At 41.8% G+C, this 17827-nt stretch overlaps 2 protein-coding genes across 3 annotated transcripts in view; one reads left to right on the top strand and one right to left on the bottom strand.

The window, feature by feature from the left end:
- The window catches only part of DGLUCY (D-glutamate cyclase), a 45398-nt gene extending 44773 nt beyond the window's left edge, over window positions 1–625 (bottom strand). The window contains exon 1 of the mRNA XM_050711312.1: window positions 593–625. The gene's annotated coding sequence lies outside the window, so the exon portion shown is untranslated. The remainder of the gene's footprint in view (window positions 1–592) is intronic.
- A 643-nt stretch (window positions 626–1268) lies between these two features.
- The window catches only part of RPS6KA5 (ribosomal protein S6 kinase A5), a 77808-nt gene continuing 61249 nt past the window's right edge, over window positions 1269–17827 (top strand). The window contains exons 1-2 of one of the 2 annotated variants that reach the window (XM_035540050.1): window positions 1269–1607; window positions 13132–13203. In XM_035540050.1, coding sequence (XP_035395943.1) covers window positions 1460–1607; window positions 13132–13203 — 220 coding nt within the window. In that variant the 5' untranslated portion in view covers window positions 1269–1459. The remainder of the gene's footprint in view (window positions 1608–13131; window positions 13204–17827) is intronic. The other variant, XM_050711310.1, reaches the window with a different exon arrangement.

Here is a 17827-nt window from a genome sequence, read left to right as displayed (position 1 = left end):
TCTGGCGTACCACAATCAGGCTCTACGTGTGCACGCTGCTGCTGTGTATGACATGACATTCAAAAGAAGCAAGTTGGGAATTACAGTGATAAGAACTGGAAATAAAAGTAATTTGTGTAATCTGACAGAGGATCGGGGAAGCTGTGGACTGCTTTGGGTGAACCCGCCTGCTTCCCCATCGCAGCAGACCGAGAGGCTTAAGTGAGATCAAGAGGCTTGATATCACCCCAAACACATCCCCCTCTAAAATCACAGAATCATTAAGGTTCGAAAAGCCCTCCAAGACCATCTGGTCCCACCATCCCCCTACCCCCGATGTCACCCACTAACCCATGTCCCTAAGCGCCACGTCCAACCTGTCCTTGAACACTCCCAGGGACGGTGACTCCACCACCTCCCTGGGCAACCCGTCCCAACGCCTGACTGCTCTGAGAAGAAATGTCTCCTCATTTCCCACCTGAACCTCCCCTGCCGCAACTCGAGGCCATCCCCTCTGGCCCTATCACTAGAGAAGAGGCCGACCCCAGCTCCCCACAACTTCCCGGTCCCGTAAGGGAGCCCCCCACCCGGCACAGCCCGGGGCCGTTTTTACCTTCCAGCACCTCCCACCTCCTGCGCACCCCGCAGCCCTCCCCAGCCCGCCCCCGACCCCGGGGGAAGGTCCCGGCAGCGCCTGGCAGCCGCCCGCCCCCTTCTTGTGGGGCCGCCGAGCCGAGTCCCCCCCCCCCCAGCCCCGCCACCCGCCTCCATGGCAGCGGTGTCTCCCGGCTCCCCCCCGCCGCCCCTGCGAGTGGGGAGGCCCACGGCTGCTCCCCCCCCCGCCCACCAGTCCGATGGAACAGGCCCGAGGGAGGTGCGCCACCGCCCGCTCCCTGGGATGATTGACAGCCCCAGTGGTCAATCGGCTCCTTCTCTTGTCCCCTAGGCAACGCAGCGCCCGCCCTCGGGGGAGGGCGGGGGGAGCGGGAGAGGCGGGCGGGAATGTTTACAAACAAGATCAGGGAGTAGAGGGATGGGGTGGGGGGAGCGGGGGGGGCGGAGCCAACGATTGGCGCAGCCGCCGAGCCAATGAGAGAAGGCGCCGCTGGGCGGAAGAGCGGGGGGCGGTGCGCGGAGCGCTCTCTACCCATAGCCGCTGGGGGCCGCGGGCGCGCGGACCAATCAGCGCTCGGCGGGTAGGGAGGGGGTGCTGCGAGGAGCGGCTGCTGCTCGGCCGCTCGCGCCCCCCCCCCCCCTTCGGCTCGGCTCGGCTCGGCTCGGCTCGGCTCGGCGCCGTGCCGCGGGGCGGGGAGGGCGGCAGGAGCGAGGGGGAGGGGAGCCGCAAGGACATGGGCCGGCCCTGAGGGCCGGGGGAGGGCAGCCTACGTGTGTGTGTGTGTGAGTGTGTGTGTGTGAGTGAGCGAGCGCTTCCCCGGCCCCCGCTCCCCGCTCGTTGCCGGGTGTATTTCACCCAGCTCCTATGGCCCCGGCTCCCCGCCAAGTGAAAAATAAAATAAGAATAAAGCCAAAAAAAACACCCGCCCGGGGCCGGACCATGGAGGGACCCTCGGGCCCGGCGGAGGACGGCGCCCGGCCGCTGCTCACCGTCAGGCACGAGCTGCGCAACGGTGAGTGAGGGGGGGGTGAGGGGGGCGTGAAATGGCGGCCGGGGGCGCTGAGGGGAGCGGCCGGGCCCGGGGGGCGGTGAGGAGGAAGGGGCCGGGAGAGTTGTGTGGGACCGCGGCGGGAAGCTCCGGGGGGATAGAGGAAGGAGAGGGGGGAAGGAGCGCTGAGGGGGGGCCGCTTCGCCCTCTGGGTGTGTGTCGGGTGGGTGCGAGCCCCTGTCCCGCTGCCCTGTGGTGTGGGTGCTGCTGGAGGAGGTGAGGGGCCGCAGATGAGGCTCCTGGGGTTGTTCTAATAGTCCGTCAGACTTTTATGGCTCTGTCAGTGTGGGTGGGGGGCTGGTTATCGCGGTCCTAAATTCCGCAGCTCTCTGTGGCAGCTTTCTGTGACAGCTTTTCTCTGACCTGGGCGAAATGCCGGAATTGTAGGGCGAGGAGCGTGCCAGCCTGCAGCCGCCCAGTTACCGGGCTCCTCAGCCCGTGGAGCCTGGCTTACCTCCGTCCTTCCTCCAAGACCCTCTGGAGCCGCAGTCCGGCGTGTTTCCACACGTTGGACCTCTCAGAAATGCTGTGCTGTGGGCTGTTGTGTTATGGAAAATCTTGATATATTTTTAATAGGGACTCTGTGCTTCTCTGAAGTTTCCAGGCAACTTGAATGCTGCAGTAGATCTAGAACTTACCGTTAATTCAGAAGTGCATGTAACATGTAGTCAGGTTATAGATTCTTTCTGTTTATTAGCAGTGGAGGTGCTATTAATCATGACCTTCATTCCTTTTCTCTCCCCTTCTTTTCCTCTTGTCTCCATTATTAAATAAAAGTAACTGTAGGGTGATGTTCATCTTGCAAGTTTGAGACAAGCACCCTTGGGTTAACGTGGTTGACTTTCTTTACTGGACCACTCGGGAATGCAGATGCTGTTGCTGAGTTTTTTTTGATAACGCTCAGCTTTCGGTCACTCAGGTCTAGGGGCTCTGTAGATGTACCCCAGTGGAGCATAGCTATCACTGCAGCTTGGGAGGGGAAAAAAAGGCTCTCTTCCTGATAGCTACGCAGAAACCAAAGAGGCAGTAGTTTCCTTCTTTCAAGAAGAATGAAAAAAAAAAAGAAGTGGTGGAATGCATATTTGTCTTGTTAGGTATTGCTAGATTTCAGTGTGTAGGAAACATGTAGGGGAAAGGACACGGCGCACATTTACTCCATAGAAATCTAGACATAGCTAGGTAACTATTTTCTAGAAGTTGAGGCAGCACATATCCCTGTAGGATAGCTGTGTAAAGATAGTTTGAAAATAAACACATTCACTGACACTAGACAAAGAGCTGTCTAACAGCATAATACACATATGTTTTGATCCTGATCTTTAAGCTTTATAGATTCAGGAAGTACTGATACTTGATTTTAATTTTTTTAAAAAATTAATAATCTTGGGCTTGTTGGTCTCTTTTTAAGCTTCTGAAATTCCTTTAGTAGGATTCAGTTGCTTCTTCCCTCCTCATTTTCTTCTCCTTATTAAGTATTTAGAAAACTGCTTCTGAAAAATGCTTTCTAGCAATGGCTTGTCTATTTCTGGAACATTAGGGTGGAGGAGGGAGCTGCTCTGTCATGTACTCCTGGGAGACTCCTACTCCTGAAGGTGTCAATAGTGTCATCACTATGCAAGGCATATCAAGATATTGTCTTAGAACTTGTCTCTACACAAAGCACGGAGATAGGATAATTGGAAGAGAAAAGTTGCCATCAGCTTTCTTTTGTGTAGAAATAGGCAATTAGTAATCTCTAGGATACTTTGGATGCTTTTCTTATTTTTTTTTTTTTTGTACTGGGTCTGGCTGTGTGGGTGCTTAGCTGCTGGCTGGGGTCAACCCACCCCAGTTTTAAAACATGCAGCACGATTATTTTCACTTCATTTTGGGAAAGAGGGTGACGGTACGCCTAACAGGAATTGTAGCCGTAGGATCCTTGTTGCTTTAAAATACTGAGGTTGTATGCCATGAATATTCTTTTAATGTGTGATTTGTTTAGATTCCAGAGTTCCCCTCCTCTGTGTGTTTTCTTTGATGTTGCTAGCTCTGTGACTAATTGAATGATTTACGGAGTTGCATATCGAAACTAGCTGTCAGTTGGCAGATGAAAAAGAGGTCAGTCCTCGCAGCGCTTTGGAAGAATGTACTATTGTGGTAGAAATAGTGGCTTCTTTGAGAAGGGAGTGTCTCATTTTCATGTTGTGGAAGTTGTTGCTTGAACCTCTTGATAACAGAAAGTCATTCAAAGTATGAAGAATTAGGTATTCAAATCAGCTAAGCGCAGGTGAACCTGTAGTTATGCTTTGTAATTACTCGAGTCTTGGAATTGCTCTAAAACTGTGAAGCTGGTTAGAGACAGGCATCGACTGCAGTCAAGTGAGTAAGTGAACATACTATAAAACTGGGATTTCAGATGAAAAGAGTATCTTCAAGAATAAAACAGATGATTGCTGTTACCTTCAAGCCAGTATTGCAGCATATGAAAATGCACAGCTACAGCATATGTAGTGTTATTTCTATGCTGTAGAGATTCTACACAGAACTCAGCTGCTTGTTAACCCTGTCATACTGTGGTCTGACTTCTTTTAAACTTTGGCTTTGAATTTATAATCCTGTCTTTGATAGGATCTGTCTTAATTTTAGCTCTATATCCCATGTTCTTATGGCACTGAAAGTCATTCTCTATTGCTTGACCAAAACGCAAAAACATCAGTTCATAGGCGTGTAGATTGGTTCTGTGATAGGGAAGGAGCTCTGGTGCACAGCACTTGAGTGCCTCTGTGAGATGCCATGTACTTTGCCAGATTACAATGATTGGGTACTGCTCTGTGTATGTATTTTTTATTTTAATGATGCAAAGAATCAGATTTTCCTTGTACTGGTGGGCAAGCTGTATACATGCATTTGCTTCAGTGATATTTCCTTTGGTTGGTTGTTTTGCGGATTAGACACAACAGTGACTTTTAGAACACATTTCAATTAATAGTGATGATTTTTCCCTAATGTATTTAGCAACTGATTTATTTTGTTTGTATTTTTTTTTTAAATTTCGTAAGAGATTGTCATACAAACCCTTTTTTCCTCAGGAGAAACTCACAACTCAGCCACTTCAGAATAGCCACCAGCTCCTTTTGCTTACACTGGGAAGGAAGTGAGCTTGTGGGGAAAGTGGAATCCCCGTCTCTTGTCAGGAAGTCGAAGAAAAAACATAACAAAGATCAAATGATAGGAACTGGTGACTGTCTTTGACTGTTACCGAAGCTTTCCAGTGAAAATAATAAGAAAATGAAAATTTCAGGATGATCTGTTTCTTGTATCTCATAAGGGAAAAGGTTGTATTCTCGAAGGCTAACCTTAGAGTTGTTACAGCTCCACATCTGTTTTGGAGACCTAAGGAGCTAGGTATTATTTACAGTGGAAAAAAATACTATAATTGCCTCTTTACATTTTCTGTTTCCTGGTTGTGCCAAGGAACCACACAACGACAAACATAAAGCCTATTAGAGAACAATTTACGTGTGATGGGGAAGGATATGGGCAGAGGAAAGAGCTGTGATGTGGATAAGTAAGAAGAAAATAAACTGCTAACAGTGAGGGTTTTTTTTTCTACTTCTGTTTGCTTCTTGATTTTGGCAGGGAGGTGGGGGGGGGGGGGGGGGGAGGGGGGAGGAAGGATTAAAGGATCCTGAGCTTCAGTGTGTGTGACTAGCTGGGAGGCTGCCAATCTTGCAGTGAGTGCCTTCACTTTCAGCATTGCCCAGTGAGGGGCAAGGATGAGAAAACTGGGATTTTGAAGCAAACATGAGACAGATCATGAATGTACGGGTGATAGGCAGTGTATATGTTTAGGATTTTGGACTGGAGAACCTGCGTTAGTTTGCACTTTGTCTGACCATACTATATGGCATGGGAAAAGGCATGTGAAGCCCAGAAGTCAACCCAGTGATGGGCTGCGGCGCTGCAGACAGTTTGGAGCAGCAGGATAATTTGGAACTTCCACGTGAGCCAAACAGCCTTGTTTATAATTGCACATGGAACTATGAAAGGCTTAAGATAACTCATGGGCTCTTTGAAGGGTTTAATATTACAAATTCTGAGTTACCCCTTATTGAGTGAGAGCTTAAACTGGAATAGATTTTTTTGTAAACTATAAAATAGCTCGTTGTTTGTTCATATTGCATCGTAAGGCCTTGTGGAGATTCCTGTGCCTAAAAAAGATGATGAAATCATGCGTTAAATAGAGAATTCAGCCTCTGCAGTGGAGCTACACCTGGCACCTCTACTGTATTCTTTCTGTTTTTACTTTTAGAAGGAAATATGTTTATGAAAGTTTAAAGATTCTTACACAAAGTATCTTTTAAAAAGCAACAGTTTTTTTATCTGACTGTACTAATTCTGTGTATTGTTTAGATATTGGGCGATATTAATAGTTGAATATTTCATAGCTCAGATTGTTTCAACTTTTCTCTTTTAATCACTGAGATATATGTGCTCTGGTATTGCTTTTGAGTGAGTTTATGAGTATTCCTTAATACTACTTAAATCTCTGGATTTTATGCTTTCAAAATTGTTGCTTTTTGTAGTCCAGGAATCTCCTGTTATTTATCTTCTGGTAACTCAGTCAGCTTTGATTATGAATGAGCAGAGTGACTATTGCTTTGTTTTTTTTCAGGCTTTGGAATCTAATAAGCCCGGCTGAATTGATCTATAAAAAGGTCTGGTACCTTCAGGCTCTTGTTGCTTAGAATAGCTATATTCTATGAAGTGCCTCATGTAGATGAGGACTACCAGTCAGTCTGCTGTTCAAACTTGTTCCAAAGTATTTTAAATATGTTGGTTTAAAAGCTCATGCTGGATTCCACAAAAGATTTGGGAACCTTATATGCCACTTCACTGCATTTTAGGCTCTTATTTAAGACACAATTCAGAAAACACTTGCCAGAGTTGCTTAGACTTATGTGAGAGCCTGGGTGTCTGAGGGTGTGATTTGTAGCTCTGTTCTTGACATAAATATTTCTGTTGGATCTCCTTCGTTGCTTGGCATCATTTGTCAATATCTTCTGGTAAATGTTCTTTTTTTGCGCCATTGTACAATCCTAATGATGAAGTGCAAGCTCTGCTAAGATCTCTTTGCTTCTGACATGTTCTATAGAAAGGCAGATGGCCTGGTTAATGAAGGACTTGTGTTGCAGTCATTTTATTTGTTGTTTGTGTTTTGTTTTGGGATCTATTGTGACTGTTGACACTTATAAATATTTTATGCTGGCTTGAACAGTTAGTCATAAAAGCTTTACCTGAGAGAGCATCATTTTGAAGATAGTTCTTAAGCTTTCCTAGTTATTGCCTGCATAAGCTAATACGTTACTTCTGTAACTGTAAAGAGAGCCTGTGACTTTTTCTTTTCCTTTCTTTCTTTCTTGCTTTGAAGTGGTATACTAATCTCTATTGATAGAGGAGGCCAAATTTGATTCATACCTTGTTCTTGGATATCATTTCTGGTTTGAAAAGGTATGCATAGTCTTCAGACAGCTGTTATTTTGAGTTAGCTGTTTCAACTCATTCTTTGGTATTCAATTATAACAGCTTGATACATTAGCATGTTACCTAACTACTTTTTTTTTTTTTTGGCTGTTACATGATGTATACAGTTACTGCGCTTTGAGCTTCTAGTTAATGATGGAGATGCTTCGGGTTGAATCTTGGTGACCTCATAGTGATTCATCGTACAGTAATGACAGACCTCATAGCTCAATCACTTCTGTAATAGCAAAAGGGTAATGCTGATGAATGCAAATGGATTTTAACATGGAGCACTTTCCGATTCAGACTATTGTCAGTCTGCATTGTTAATCTCAGATACCCACGCTTGTATTTTCATTGCAGCTTCTGATGTACAAACGATAACTTTGGTGGGATAGTCTTCTGCAGCTTCAGTCCTTGTTAATCATGGCTGTGATGTTTTCCTGTTGTCTTTCCCACAGCGTTTCACACTTCTGAGTTTCCACTTACTGTGTTACACTTAGCTAGTACTTCAGAAGGTTTTTGTTACCTTTGGCTGTGTAAAGCTTTGGTTTCCAGGCCTTCCAGAATAGGATCAATGACTTTGAGGTCTTGAATATTTTTCAGCTCAAATGGCCTTGTCCTTAAGTATCTAGTAATATAGACGATGAACAATTGTCACCACCCACCACCGTTACCCTATTTGTGATTCTAGAGCTCAGGGTAGCATGAGTTGTATTTTCCCTTCTTTGATGTGAGTTCAGAACTGTGGGCATGTTTTATTTTTACTCTTTTTCTTTTAACCTGAGAAAAATGTAGGTAGTCCTTGAGGTGGTGTCCTTTGAAACAAAAGGTTGTGTGATGGCTCCTTGGCCTGATTAAATGATACTCTTGTACAGTGACCTGACGATTATTAGTTGGTGGTAGTTTTTCAGATTTAAAGGACTGTGGAATTTTTTTCAATTCCCTTCACAAATAGATCTCAGTTGTTATAACAAGTTACAATCAGAGCGTAATTTTATATACATAGCAGAAAAACAGTACAACATGCTAGATGCATTTTCATCAGTGTCTAATGAGCAACAGTTGTGTGGTTTTGGTTATGTGTTTATGTGTTTGGGATTTTTGTTTTGCTTTTTTTTTTTTTTTTGGTGTTGTTGTGTCCCTCCATTCTCCTCTCCTTGCCCAAGAATATGCGAGTTTTGGTCAATTTCAAGAAAAAACACCCATTGTTGACTCTGACTAAGGGATGATCTTGATTTTTATGTTCTTACAACTTTGAAAACCAGCATTTGTTCTTTGTTGCTGTGACTTAAAAGGTTAGATCAGTTCTGTGGGTAGAGGTGGGTCATTCCCCGAAGCAATGGGTTAGTATCAAGCTGATCATGGCACCAGGCTTCAGACACCTGGTAATCTGATATACAACAGATTTTTTCCTGTCCCGTTTTCCTTCTTGCTTTCTCTGCTTAAAGTGTGTGAGGTTCATGGCTCTGTTCAGTAAACCAGCAGAGCTGGTCTCACGTTGCTGAGAATAGCAGAGGAGTTGCAGCTTTCAGGCAGAGCTTGTCTTTGAAGGCTCCTTGATCTAGTTCAATGGAGGAGGCTCCAGTTTCATCTTTCTGCTTCAAAACCTGTAAGACATGGAGTGTAGAAACAGAGGAGATACCACATTTTAATGTAAAAACAACTGTTGTTGAATTATTATTTATTAAGATGATAAAAATACAGTTTAAAGCAAGTAGAGTCACTACACAGTACCACCTTGCACAGTTCTCCATTCATGCTGGGCCATCTCAAAGTTCAAGTGTTGCTCAGGTGACAGTGCCAAGTCCTATGTCATCTGCAGGTACTCCACCAAGTAGAAATATGTTGTTCTGATTCCCGGAGTCACAGACTGCTCTGCTTCCCTGGAGGTGAGAACAGCAGTAGTGGTCTTCCTGCTTTGGTGTCACTGCGTGTGGAGGTTTGTCTTCACAGTGGGAATCTTTCTAGACATTTGCTTTTTTCAGAGGTGATGACCAGGACTGATACCATTATTTCCTTTTTGTTTTCATGGTTGGCCATCATATCTGGCCTTTTGTTTCAGTCTATTTCTCTCTTTCTGGGTTGATCACTTGTATCTTGCTGTAACCGTCACCTGCGTACCATAGAAAATCTGTAAATAGAAACTTCCTAATTGTGCACCTATGCAGTTAGCTTGTCTCCTAGAATGTGTTGTGATCCTGCTGCTTGTGCTGTTTTCTTCCTGATGTACCACTGTCTGTAAACTGCTGTGCGATGCGTAGCTTCAGGTTGCTTGTGGAGAAACTCTTGTCCTATTCACTTGGGTAGTACCTTCTTCATGCCCAAGTTCAGTTCCCTTCCTTTGTACTTCTCAGATAATCTGTCAATGCACTTGAAGAAAAAGGGCATGGAGAAAAAAAGTCTTCTGTTTCCAAACTCCTGGGAACTGTTGCCTTGTAATTGTGAAAGCAGTCCTTGTGAAAAGTCTTCAGTGGCTGTTTGGGTTCTTACTGAGTGGCTGGTGAACGTAAAATTGATCTTCGGGATTTACACTCCTCAAAGCAAGTTCAAGGAAGTATCAGTATAGCGACCTTAGTTCTGGAGAAGCTGTGCCACATCTCGATGTCAAAAAGTGCATCTACTTTCAGCAGATGATGGCAAAGAACTGCTCCAGCAGCATCTCTGGAAAGAACGTGGTGTCGGCACCACAAGCTCTTCAGCCCGCGTTTCTTGGCTGATGATTTTAGAGAGGGACTGCGTGCAGAGACTATTGGATCAAGCCATTGCCTGGCATGACGGTGCTGGGAGAAGCACTGGCTGGGGGAATTGTTAATCTTTTCCTGTAGCTTTGAAGACCTATTATTAATGTTTTTATTTTATTTAAGATAGGGGATAATTCTGCTTTTCTTCATGGAGAGTAGTTCTGAGAGACAGTTTGTGTGTCCCAAGTGCTCTATCGTACTTCCATGTGTTATGCAGCTCTTTTTAGCCTTTTGGTCTTGTGGGATGGCCCTTTTCCTCAGTATCATGTAAAAATAATGAGGTGGGACTTTTTTTATAGTGAAAGTATGCTTATTTGTGATACTGTTTTCTATTTCTGTTATTAAAATAATGTTACAATAACTTGCAAGGCATTTCTTTCTATTCTTTTTTAAGGCAATTAAACATTCTAAATTGAAGTAAAATGGGATTAAGTGGATAGTGCAAAATTATGGTTCCCATTGGAACAAGTACATAATAGTTGAAACTAATCATCATTCAACTATTTACTGTCACAACTATTTAATCTCACAAAAGTGGGAAAAGTCTCGCTAGTGTTATTGAATGTGGAATACAAGTTCAATTGAGTTTATAGTTAGCTGAAATTAATGGTCAGAGTTCAGGACTTGTTCTCTTTTCTTAGGATTATAGCCTCTACAGTGCTGCAAATATTTGACGTGTTATTAGTGTTTCTCTGGTCTGTTCTCTCAATCTTCTTGCTCAGTTCCAAGAACACAGCAGCACTAAATGACTGTTCTCCTTCTAGAAGAGCATTTAATTATAAAGCCTTCTGCTGACAGCTCTTAAAGGATATGAGATGGTAAAAACCTTTTTGGAGTACTCCATAATGGAAGATCGCTGCATAATGGAAGTGAAATGTTTCTTACTAGTCTGAGTCCAGCATTCATTTAGCTAGTGTCGAGAGAAGTTCTGTCTCGAATCTCTTCGGTGACACCCACTGCTTCATTAAAACTGTGGCCACTGACACCGGTGTCCTTTGGATCGTTTCATGACTCCTGCTGTCCCTGGTAGGAAATGCAGTTTTGAAACTGACCGTTGAGTTTTGTTGGCAGTGCTTGTTAAGAAGAGTAGTATGCAATATTCAGCTGCTCCAAGACAGATTGCTTTCTGAGTGTGACGTGACTTGCTGAAGTTATTACAGATATTCACTCAGTCTAGCTTTGCCTTACCTGCTGTTATTCTCTTGGTAGATGGGTACATCTTACTGCTGACTTCTGACTGTGATGTAGCACTACCAACAGTATTTGTTCTGTTTGCAGTGAAAATTGTTCAGCAAGCTTCAGTTCAACTCATGTGATGCATAATAATTGATTTGTTGAGGATTCTGGTACTAAGTCTTGCCTACTACATGTTATTAAAACAGAAAAGTGCTATTTTTGTGATCAGTTCCAATAATAATTTATTTGGTCTGTTTTTTTATTGCATATAACATTAGAATAACTTGTAGACTCTGTCAGATTTGCAAAAGTCATTGTTATGTATGCTTCTATTTGTACAAGAAAAAAATCTGAAATCTCTTTTAGGCTTTCTAATCTAATAATTTCAAGTGTTCTGTCTGCACTTACTCCAAGTTTGATTAATCCCTTGTAAAAGTGAATGATAGGAATTAAAAGTAATACTTCAGATGAGATTTCATCAGGGCCTGGCATGAGAGCACTAATGTTACCCTAACCCCACTAGATGCATTTTGTGTATGTGTACAGATTCCTAGGATTGTTGGAACAAGTTATGAATTTGCTTTTTCACTTGTTTAGTGGGTTATTTTTTTTATACTTGTTCTTTGCGGAGATGTCTTTCTGAAGCTTAGTTTTCTTTGTTTTGAGCTGTTGAGTTACTACAGTTTGGTGAATGGTGAACTTAAATTGTGATAATGAATTCAGAAAGCTCAGTGTCTTGATGAATTTTCTCGGAGATAACAAACTCTAATGTGCTTTGATGAATGGGATAAGTTAATTTCATCATCTCCTGTCAAAATTTTCCTTTTATGGTTAAGAGATCTTCATACTTGAAATCTGTGTTGCTACTGAAAGCTTCTTGCATATTTCTTTTTTTTTTTTTAAACTAGCCTTTAGCCATACAGTTTGGCATGAAGCTACTTTGCGAGGCATTCTTTTAGCAGCCATGACAGCCTGTGCAGCTTCTGCTGCTTGGTGCTGCATCCTTAATTGTGCTAGTAAAACTGTTTATGCAGCTGCTCATTTAAGTGGATCAGGAACTGAACTTGGCTTAGAATAATCAAACTTCTGTACTTTTTTGGCTTACTGCTTTTAATCTGGATCGTTTCTCTGAGCAGTTTTGCTGCATGTGCTGCAGTCACGTTGATACAAATGGCTGGTGAATGTTATGGTAGGAATGAAAGATGGAAAAGATTGGAGCTGCTTAAGGCTTTCTTTCAGCAGCTTATAAAGGCAAAAAAAAAAAAAAAAAGAAACCCTTTCTTTTAAATAGGGCTCTTCATTTCCATGCTTAGAAAATTGTGTTAGACAAAAAATACTCAGTTGCGTAGATTTATACAAATGTGGAACCCCCTCCTTCAGCCTTGTTTTTTCCACAGGTGTGGGTCGAGTAGACTCAAGGTCTTTCCCTCTCAGTAGTAGCAGAAATTCTTTTTAGGTTTAATAATTCTATATTAAATGTGTGAATAGTGATGGGAGCTCTGTTTACGTCATCCCAAGCACCATATAATCCGGGGACATGACAGTATTCAGGGTGCTAAGGAAGACCTGATTGCTGTCTGCAACTGTGTGACTGGAAATTACAGATAAGGTAGTTCTAGACTTTTCTCAGTGGTGCACAGTGATAGGATAAAAGATAACGGATACAACCTGGAACATGGGAAATGCCAGTTTAATATTAGGGAAAGAAAACATTACTGTGGTGGGGGTGGTTAAATATCTGAAACAGTTTGCCCAGGGAAGGCTGTGGATCTTAGTCCTTGGGGTTGTTAATGGCTCTGCTGGTTGTGCCCCTGAGCAACGTGATCACATTACCTGTTTGGAGTGGAAGTTTGGACTAGGTGGGCTTGAATTTGGGTTCTGTGGAGCAAGAAAATGTTGCTCTCCCGTGCTTTTCAATTTCTAGTACAGTATGCTAGTGGAATGTCCGCTTAATGTCGCTTATTTCATTCAGCTGCTAACTTGTTTTTACTGAACCTACAGTAATATGTCAAAATGATGTTTCAGTGTATAACATATCTGACATGTTCTTTTTTTTCCCCCTTCAGCGAATTTGACAGGCCACGCAGAGAAAGTTGGCATTGAAAACTTTGAACTCTTGAAAGTTCTTGGAACAGGGGGTAAGATGCACTGTTTTTCTAAGTTGAATGTTGGAAACATTACTCTTAAGTATAGTTTTGTTTTCTAGCTGAGTCCTTAGTAATTGGAACGTTCTTTAGGAAGATGCATTGCTTTTGTATTGTATACCATGGTACTCTTCACTTCTTTTACAACCAACAGCAAAATTATAGGTCAGATATTGTTGCTTAAAGCACTGGCTGAAGATGCTCTCTCAAAAAAAGGAAAATAAATGGCTTGATTTGTGAAGATATAATACAGTTTGTGAAAGATCTGATCTAAATGAAGACATGAACTTTATAATTTTATTACATTTTCAGACTATATTTTGACAAATTTCTCAAAAAAACTGCAATGGCAGTATATTATTGAGTAGAATGCTTTAGGCTAGCTGTATGTTTTGGCATTGACTCTACTAGTCTCTTTCTGTCATAGTCAAGCGACTGTAATTTTTAAGACAGGAAGATGTGTACTGTTTTATTGTGGGTTTCAGCATGATGATGGAGATCTGTAGGATGTTGTAGGATTGCTATCTGTAACTAGCAGCATGTCCTGTGTTGACAATCCTAAAGGTTTTGTTTCCCCTTTGTTTAAAGGCAAATTCAGACATGCACACAGATGAAAAGTAATGGCTTTTATTATTCTTAGCATGTTTACACACTTTTGTCAGTATTCATGTTGGATGCACTGTTGAGTATATTGGGATAATTGTGAGGGTGGACTATCATCAAGGTCTGTAAATACTGTAAGTTAGTTTTGATATTAAATTTGGGGTGTTATCAACCATTAACAGCTAGCAGTGAGGCTATAATTGCTTAAGCTGCTGCACCACTGAAAAGAGCAGCAAAGGTTTTTGATTTTCACATTTAGGGGCTGTAGAGATTCTTTCATAAGTTTATTAAGCCATTAGATCACCTGAGATTATTTTTTTCTGTTTCTGAAGTCATGTTTTTTAAAAAAGCTAAATTCAAAAGGCTTGACAATTTAAACTCCTGCTGTTCAATTTCAGTAGTTGGTGGTAGGGGCAAGGAAGCTTTAATATTCAGATATATATGTTGCATATTCCTAGGAATATGCAGCAGTGCTGTTTTGAAGAGGTTCATTATTGGTTTGAGTGTGGTTGGCAAAAATGAAATACTCATAATTATGCATTTATGTGAGCGTTTCTGTCTCTTGCTGATGGAAACATTGGCTAGATATTTAACGGGTGTGTGTGTGTGTATGTGTATGTACAAAGACCAGTCCCATTCCTGATTTTTTTTCCCATTTTTCCTTCCTACTACCGTAAGTCTGAGGTCACCTTAATATTGCAACAATTGCATTTGAAATGCAAAGTGAATTTAGTGGTTTCTCTTCAAGCTCAGACTAGTAGTAGCCTGACCTCCTTCTACTGTCTTTAGATAGTACCTCTGAAATAACTCTCTTGGTACTGTTGTCATTCATTGCTACCCTCCATGCCCTTTCTTCTTTACGAACAGATTAGCAAACTTCTCTTGGTGTGGGATAGTCTTAATCATTGTAGGCAGTCCTTAGGCTCGTCACCCATAGCCATCTTCACTCAGATTAGCAGGGTAATTTTTATGAGTAACAACTCTCAGAAAAGACTGCTTTAACAGGTTGATAATGAGATTAACAGTGTGTGTATGTGAAGAAGAACAACTGAGGAAGCACATCTGTCTGTCTTCATCATGCTCTAATAGTTTGCTCCAAAAACGTCTTCTGTCTCAGTGGGCTTCAAACGGTTTCAAGAACGGACTAAAAGATTCCTGCAAACTTCAGGAAACCAAGGACACATTAGGTATCCTGAAAGGGCATTTTGTAGCAAGACTAGTATCTTCTTTTATTGGTAAAGAAATGCTTGTTGCCTTGTTTAAAATGTAATGTTAAAAATAATGTGAGGTACATTCCTAAGAATTCAAGATGATCAGGGCACTAAATTTCGTTCAGTGTTAAGCGTATCATAGCTGAGACTAGTGTCCTAGGTGTGTCAAAGGCTGCTGTTTGCCAACTACTGGACAGCCTTAAATGCACGTGGCCTGATCAGAATGGAGCTAGTTCTGTTTGCTTTTCAGGAAGGGACCATCTGAAATTTCAGGGTTTATAGTGACACAGAATCCCTGAAAACAGGACTGGAATGGACTTGAAGAGGTTCTTTAGTTACTTATCCCAACACTCAGTCATAGCTGCATCGTTCCAAACAGAGATCAGCAAAAGCCTCCAGTAGCAGAGACATTCTGCCACTTTCATAGATGTTCTTGCTGAGGATGTTTCATCTCCTAGCTTGAGAAGCATTCTGAGGATTGCAGTAAGCAAAAATCCTTTATTTCTTGCAAGAGGTTTCTGAAAGAACCACACAACTTTACAATAGGGTATACCTGTGTTAGGCTTTTCTTTTGTAAATACTGTCAACAAAATTTTGATGAGGCTCTGAACATCATCTTAATTTTCAACATATTGTTGTGCCTGGAAGAGTTTGTGTCCTTTTTGTTGAATAAACAGCAGAAAAGAAATTTAAGTATTATATTGGCCAGTTGACCAATTCAAGATCATCTTAGCCTACTGTGTTTGGTGTGTTGTGTTTTTTTTTTGTTGTTTTTTTTTTTTCCAAGTATCTTGGCTACCGTTACAGAATTATGGGGAACTTGTACTGCTTGGCTATGCTGCTGTTTAGTAACATAGAAACCCCTTTGTAAATATCATTTTTTAGGAAATTCTAGAACTTTTTTGTCAATAACAAGAACAGTTGTGCAAGCACTGAATCTTAAGTGTCGAAAATCAACTCGACCAAAGGCAGTAGACCTTGCAGTAGCTGCTGCAAGTGAAAGGTCTGGGGATATGCATTCAGTTAGTATATTTAGCTATTTTTGTGACTGTATTTTAATACTGTGCAGTTTACCCTGCTCCCCCCCCCTCCTCCTTCTTCCATAGCAGAGTGACTATTTTTCAAAATTTATTAAGAATCTAGCCACCTGTTAACATGTGAACTTCGCTATAAGATCTTAACTGTGTCATGTCAGGAGCCGTGGGTCCCTGTTTAGGCCTGTCATTTCTTTCACTCGTGCTTGGGTTGAGATTGGAGCAATGCGTACAACTGCTCTGACTTCTCAGTTCTTTCTCCTAGAATATACATTTACTGGAAGGAATGAGAGCATGAATAAAACTGTCTATAATCACAACAACATGTCAGGAATATTTGGAATGGCAGGCTTTTGCTGGAGAATTGTATTAAATGGTACTGCAGAAGAGTAAGGCCTCATGGAAAACCTTGACCTCTGTTGTCCAGAACTACACATCTGCATTTCAACTGTCGTCCTTAGGATTGTTCTCTCAAAAAATGAAGAAATGATCTGAGGGTATTTGCATGCCTTCTGCATTGATAAGTAACAGTTTGAATTATCTTGTTCTGTAGTTTTAATCCTATCAGAATAAGAATGGAGGCTGTTTTCCTCAACGTATATTTAATTTTGGGTTAAACTCTGTATAGGTGGCAACCTAATTCTGGTGAATCTAAAAATGCCATCCATCTAAAAAGTAGCTGTCTGTTGGTGAGGGTGCAAGTTACAGATGTTCATTAAATGCCTTTCACCTTTCAGGGGATGAATGACAGGTTTCATTATTAGAAATCTGAAATACTTCAAGTATTTTCCAAGTGGTATGGGGTGTGTGTGTGGTGGCAGGCACCTATCCAAGCAGCCTGTGTCTTTCCATTAGTGACTTGTCCTAAAAATATGGACAAGATAAGAGAACTGTTTGGTCTGTAGTTGTTGTTTGTTTGTTGGGGAGGGCAATTTTGGGAACTGCTCTGTTCTTTTACTATTAAGTTCTGTGAAGTTGAAGATGTGGGTGGGGGTTGACGTTGCCTTAGACAAATTGATTCATACAGATGAAAGGGCTTGTTTGGGAACAATTTAAAGAAAAATGGAAAAGAGGGCATCTTGTGGCTTCTGTTTACACATTGCTCTATTTTTAGGCAAGAGCTATCTTTATTCTGGCAGTTGAAAGCCGTACCTGATGTGAGCTTTTAGGTATTGCTGATATACTGCGATACAGCTAATGCTAAATAAAAGCTGTGATACTGTTTTAAAGTTCTTCTCTGTGGAGTTCAGCAGAGTGCAAAATGTTTCCCAGATATCTGATGGTTAAATGATCTATAGTAATGTGAAGCAGAATGAATTGAAGCCTCCTAGGCATGTTAAGTGATGGCTGTAGGTGCTATTGTAACTGATCACAATATTTTACATATAGTCCGTTATGAGGCAACGGAGTAACTAAAGAAAATATTCAAAATACACTTAAGCACAGTATCATTTAACTTTGTGTATGTGATTGTGGTAGTTCTGTATAGACACTTAGTATGGTGCTCTTTTTTTTTTTTTTCAGGTAGTAGCTGTGAGGCCTTGTTTGTATCATTTTTAAGGTTCATTTTTTAAAAAGACAATAAGATGATTAGAAATTGTGTCCGTATGTGCTGATGTTTCTCCTGCGGAAGTTAATTTTGAATAGCTTTTTCTTCATGCTCTGGCTCTGTATGATTTCGTATTTATTTTTTTCTTTTAATTCACATTTTTCTTCTTGTGTTTCTGTATGCCTAGTTTGGTTTTGTACACATTATCACCATTAGAAGCA

Source organism: Cygnus atratus, chromosome 5 (assembly GCF_013377495.2).
Source record: "Cygnus atratus isolate AKBS03 ecotype Queensland, Australia chromosome 5, CAtr_DNAZoo_HiC_assembly, whole genome shotgun sequence".
Taxonomy (NCBI): Eukaryota; Metazoa; Chordata; class Aves; order Anseriformes; family Anatidae; genus Cygnus; species Cygnus atratus.
This window is presented reverse-complemented; position numbering and strand designations above follow the sequence as displayed.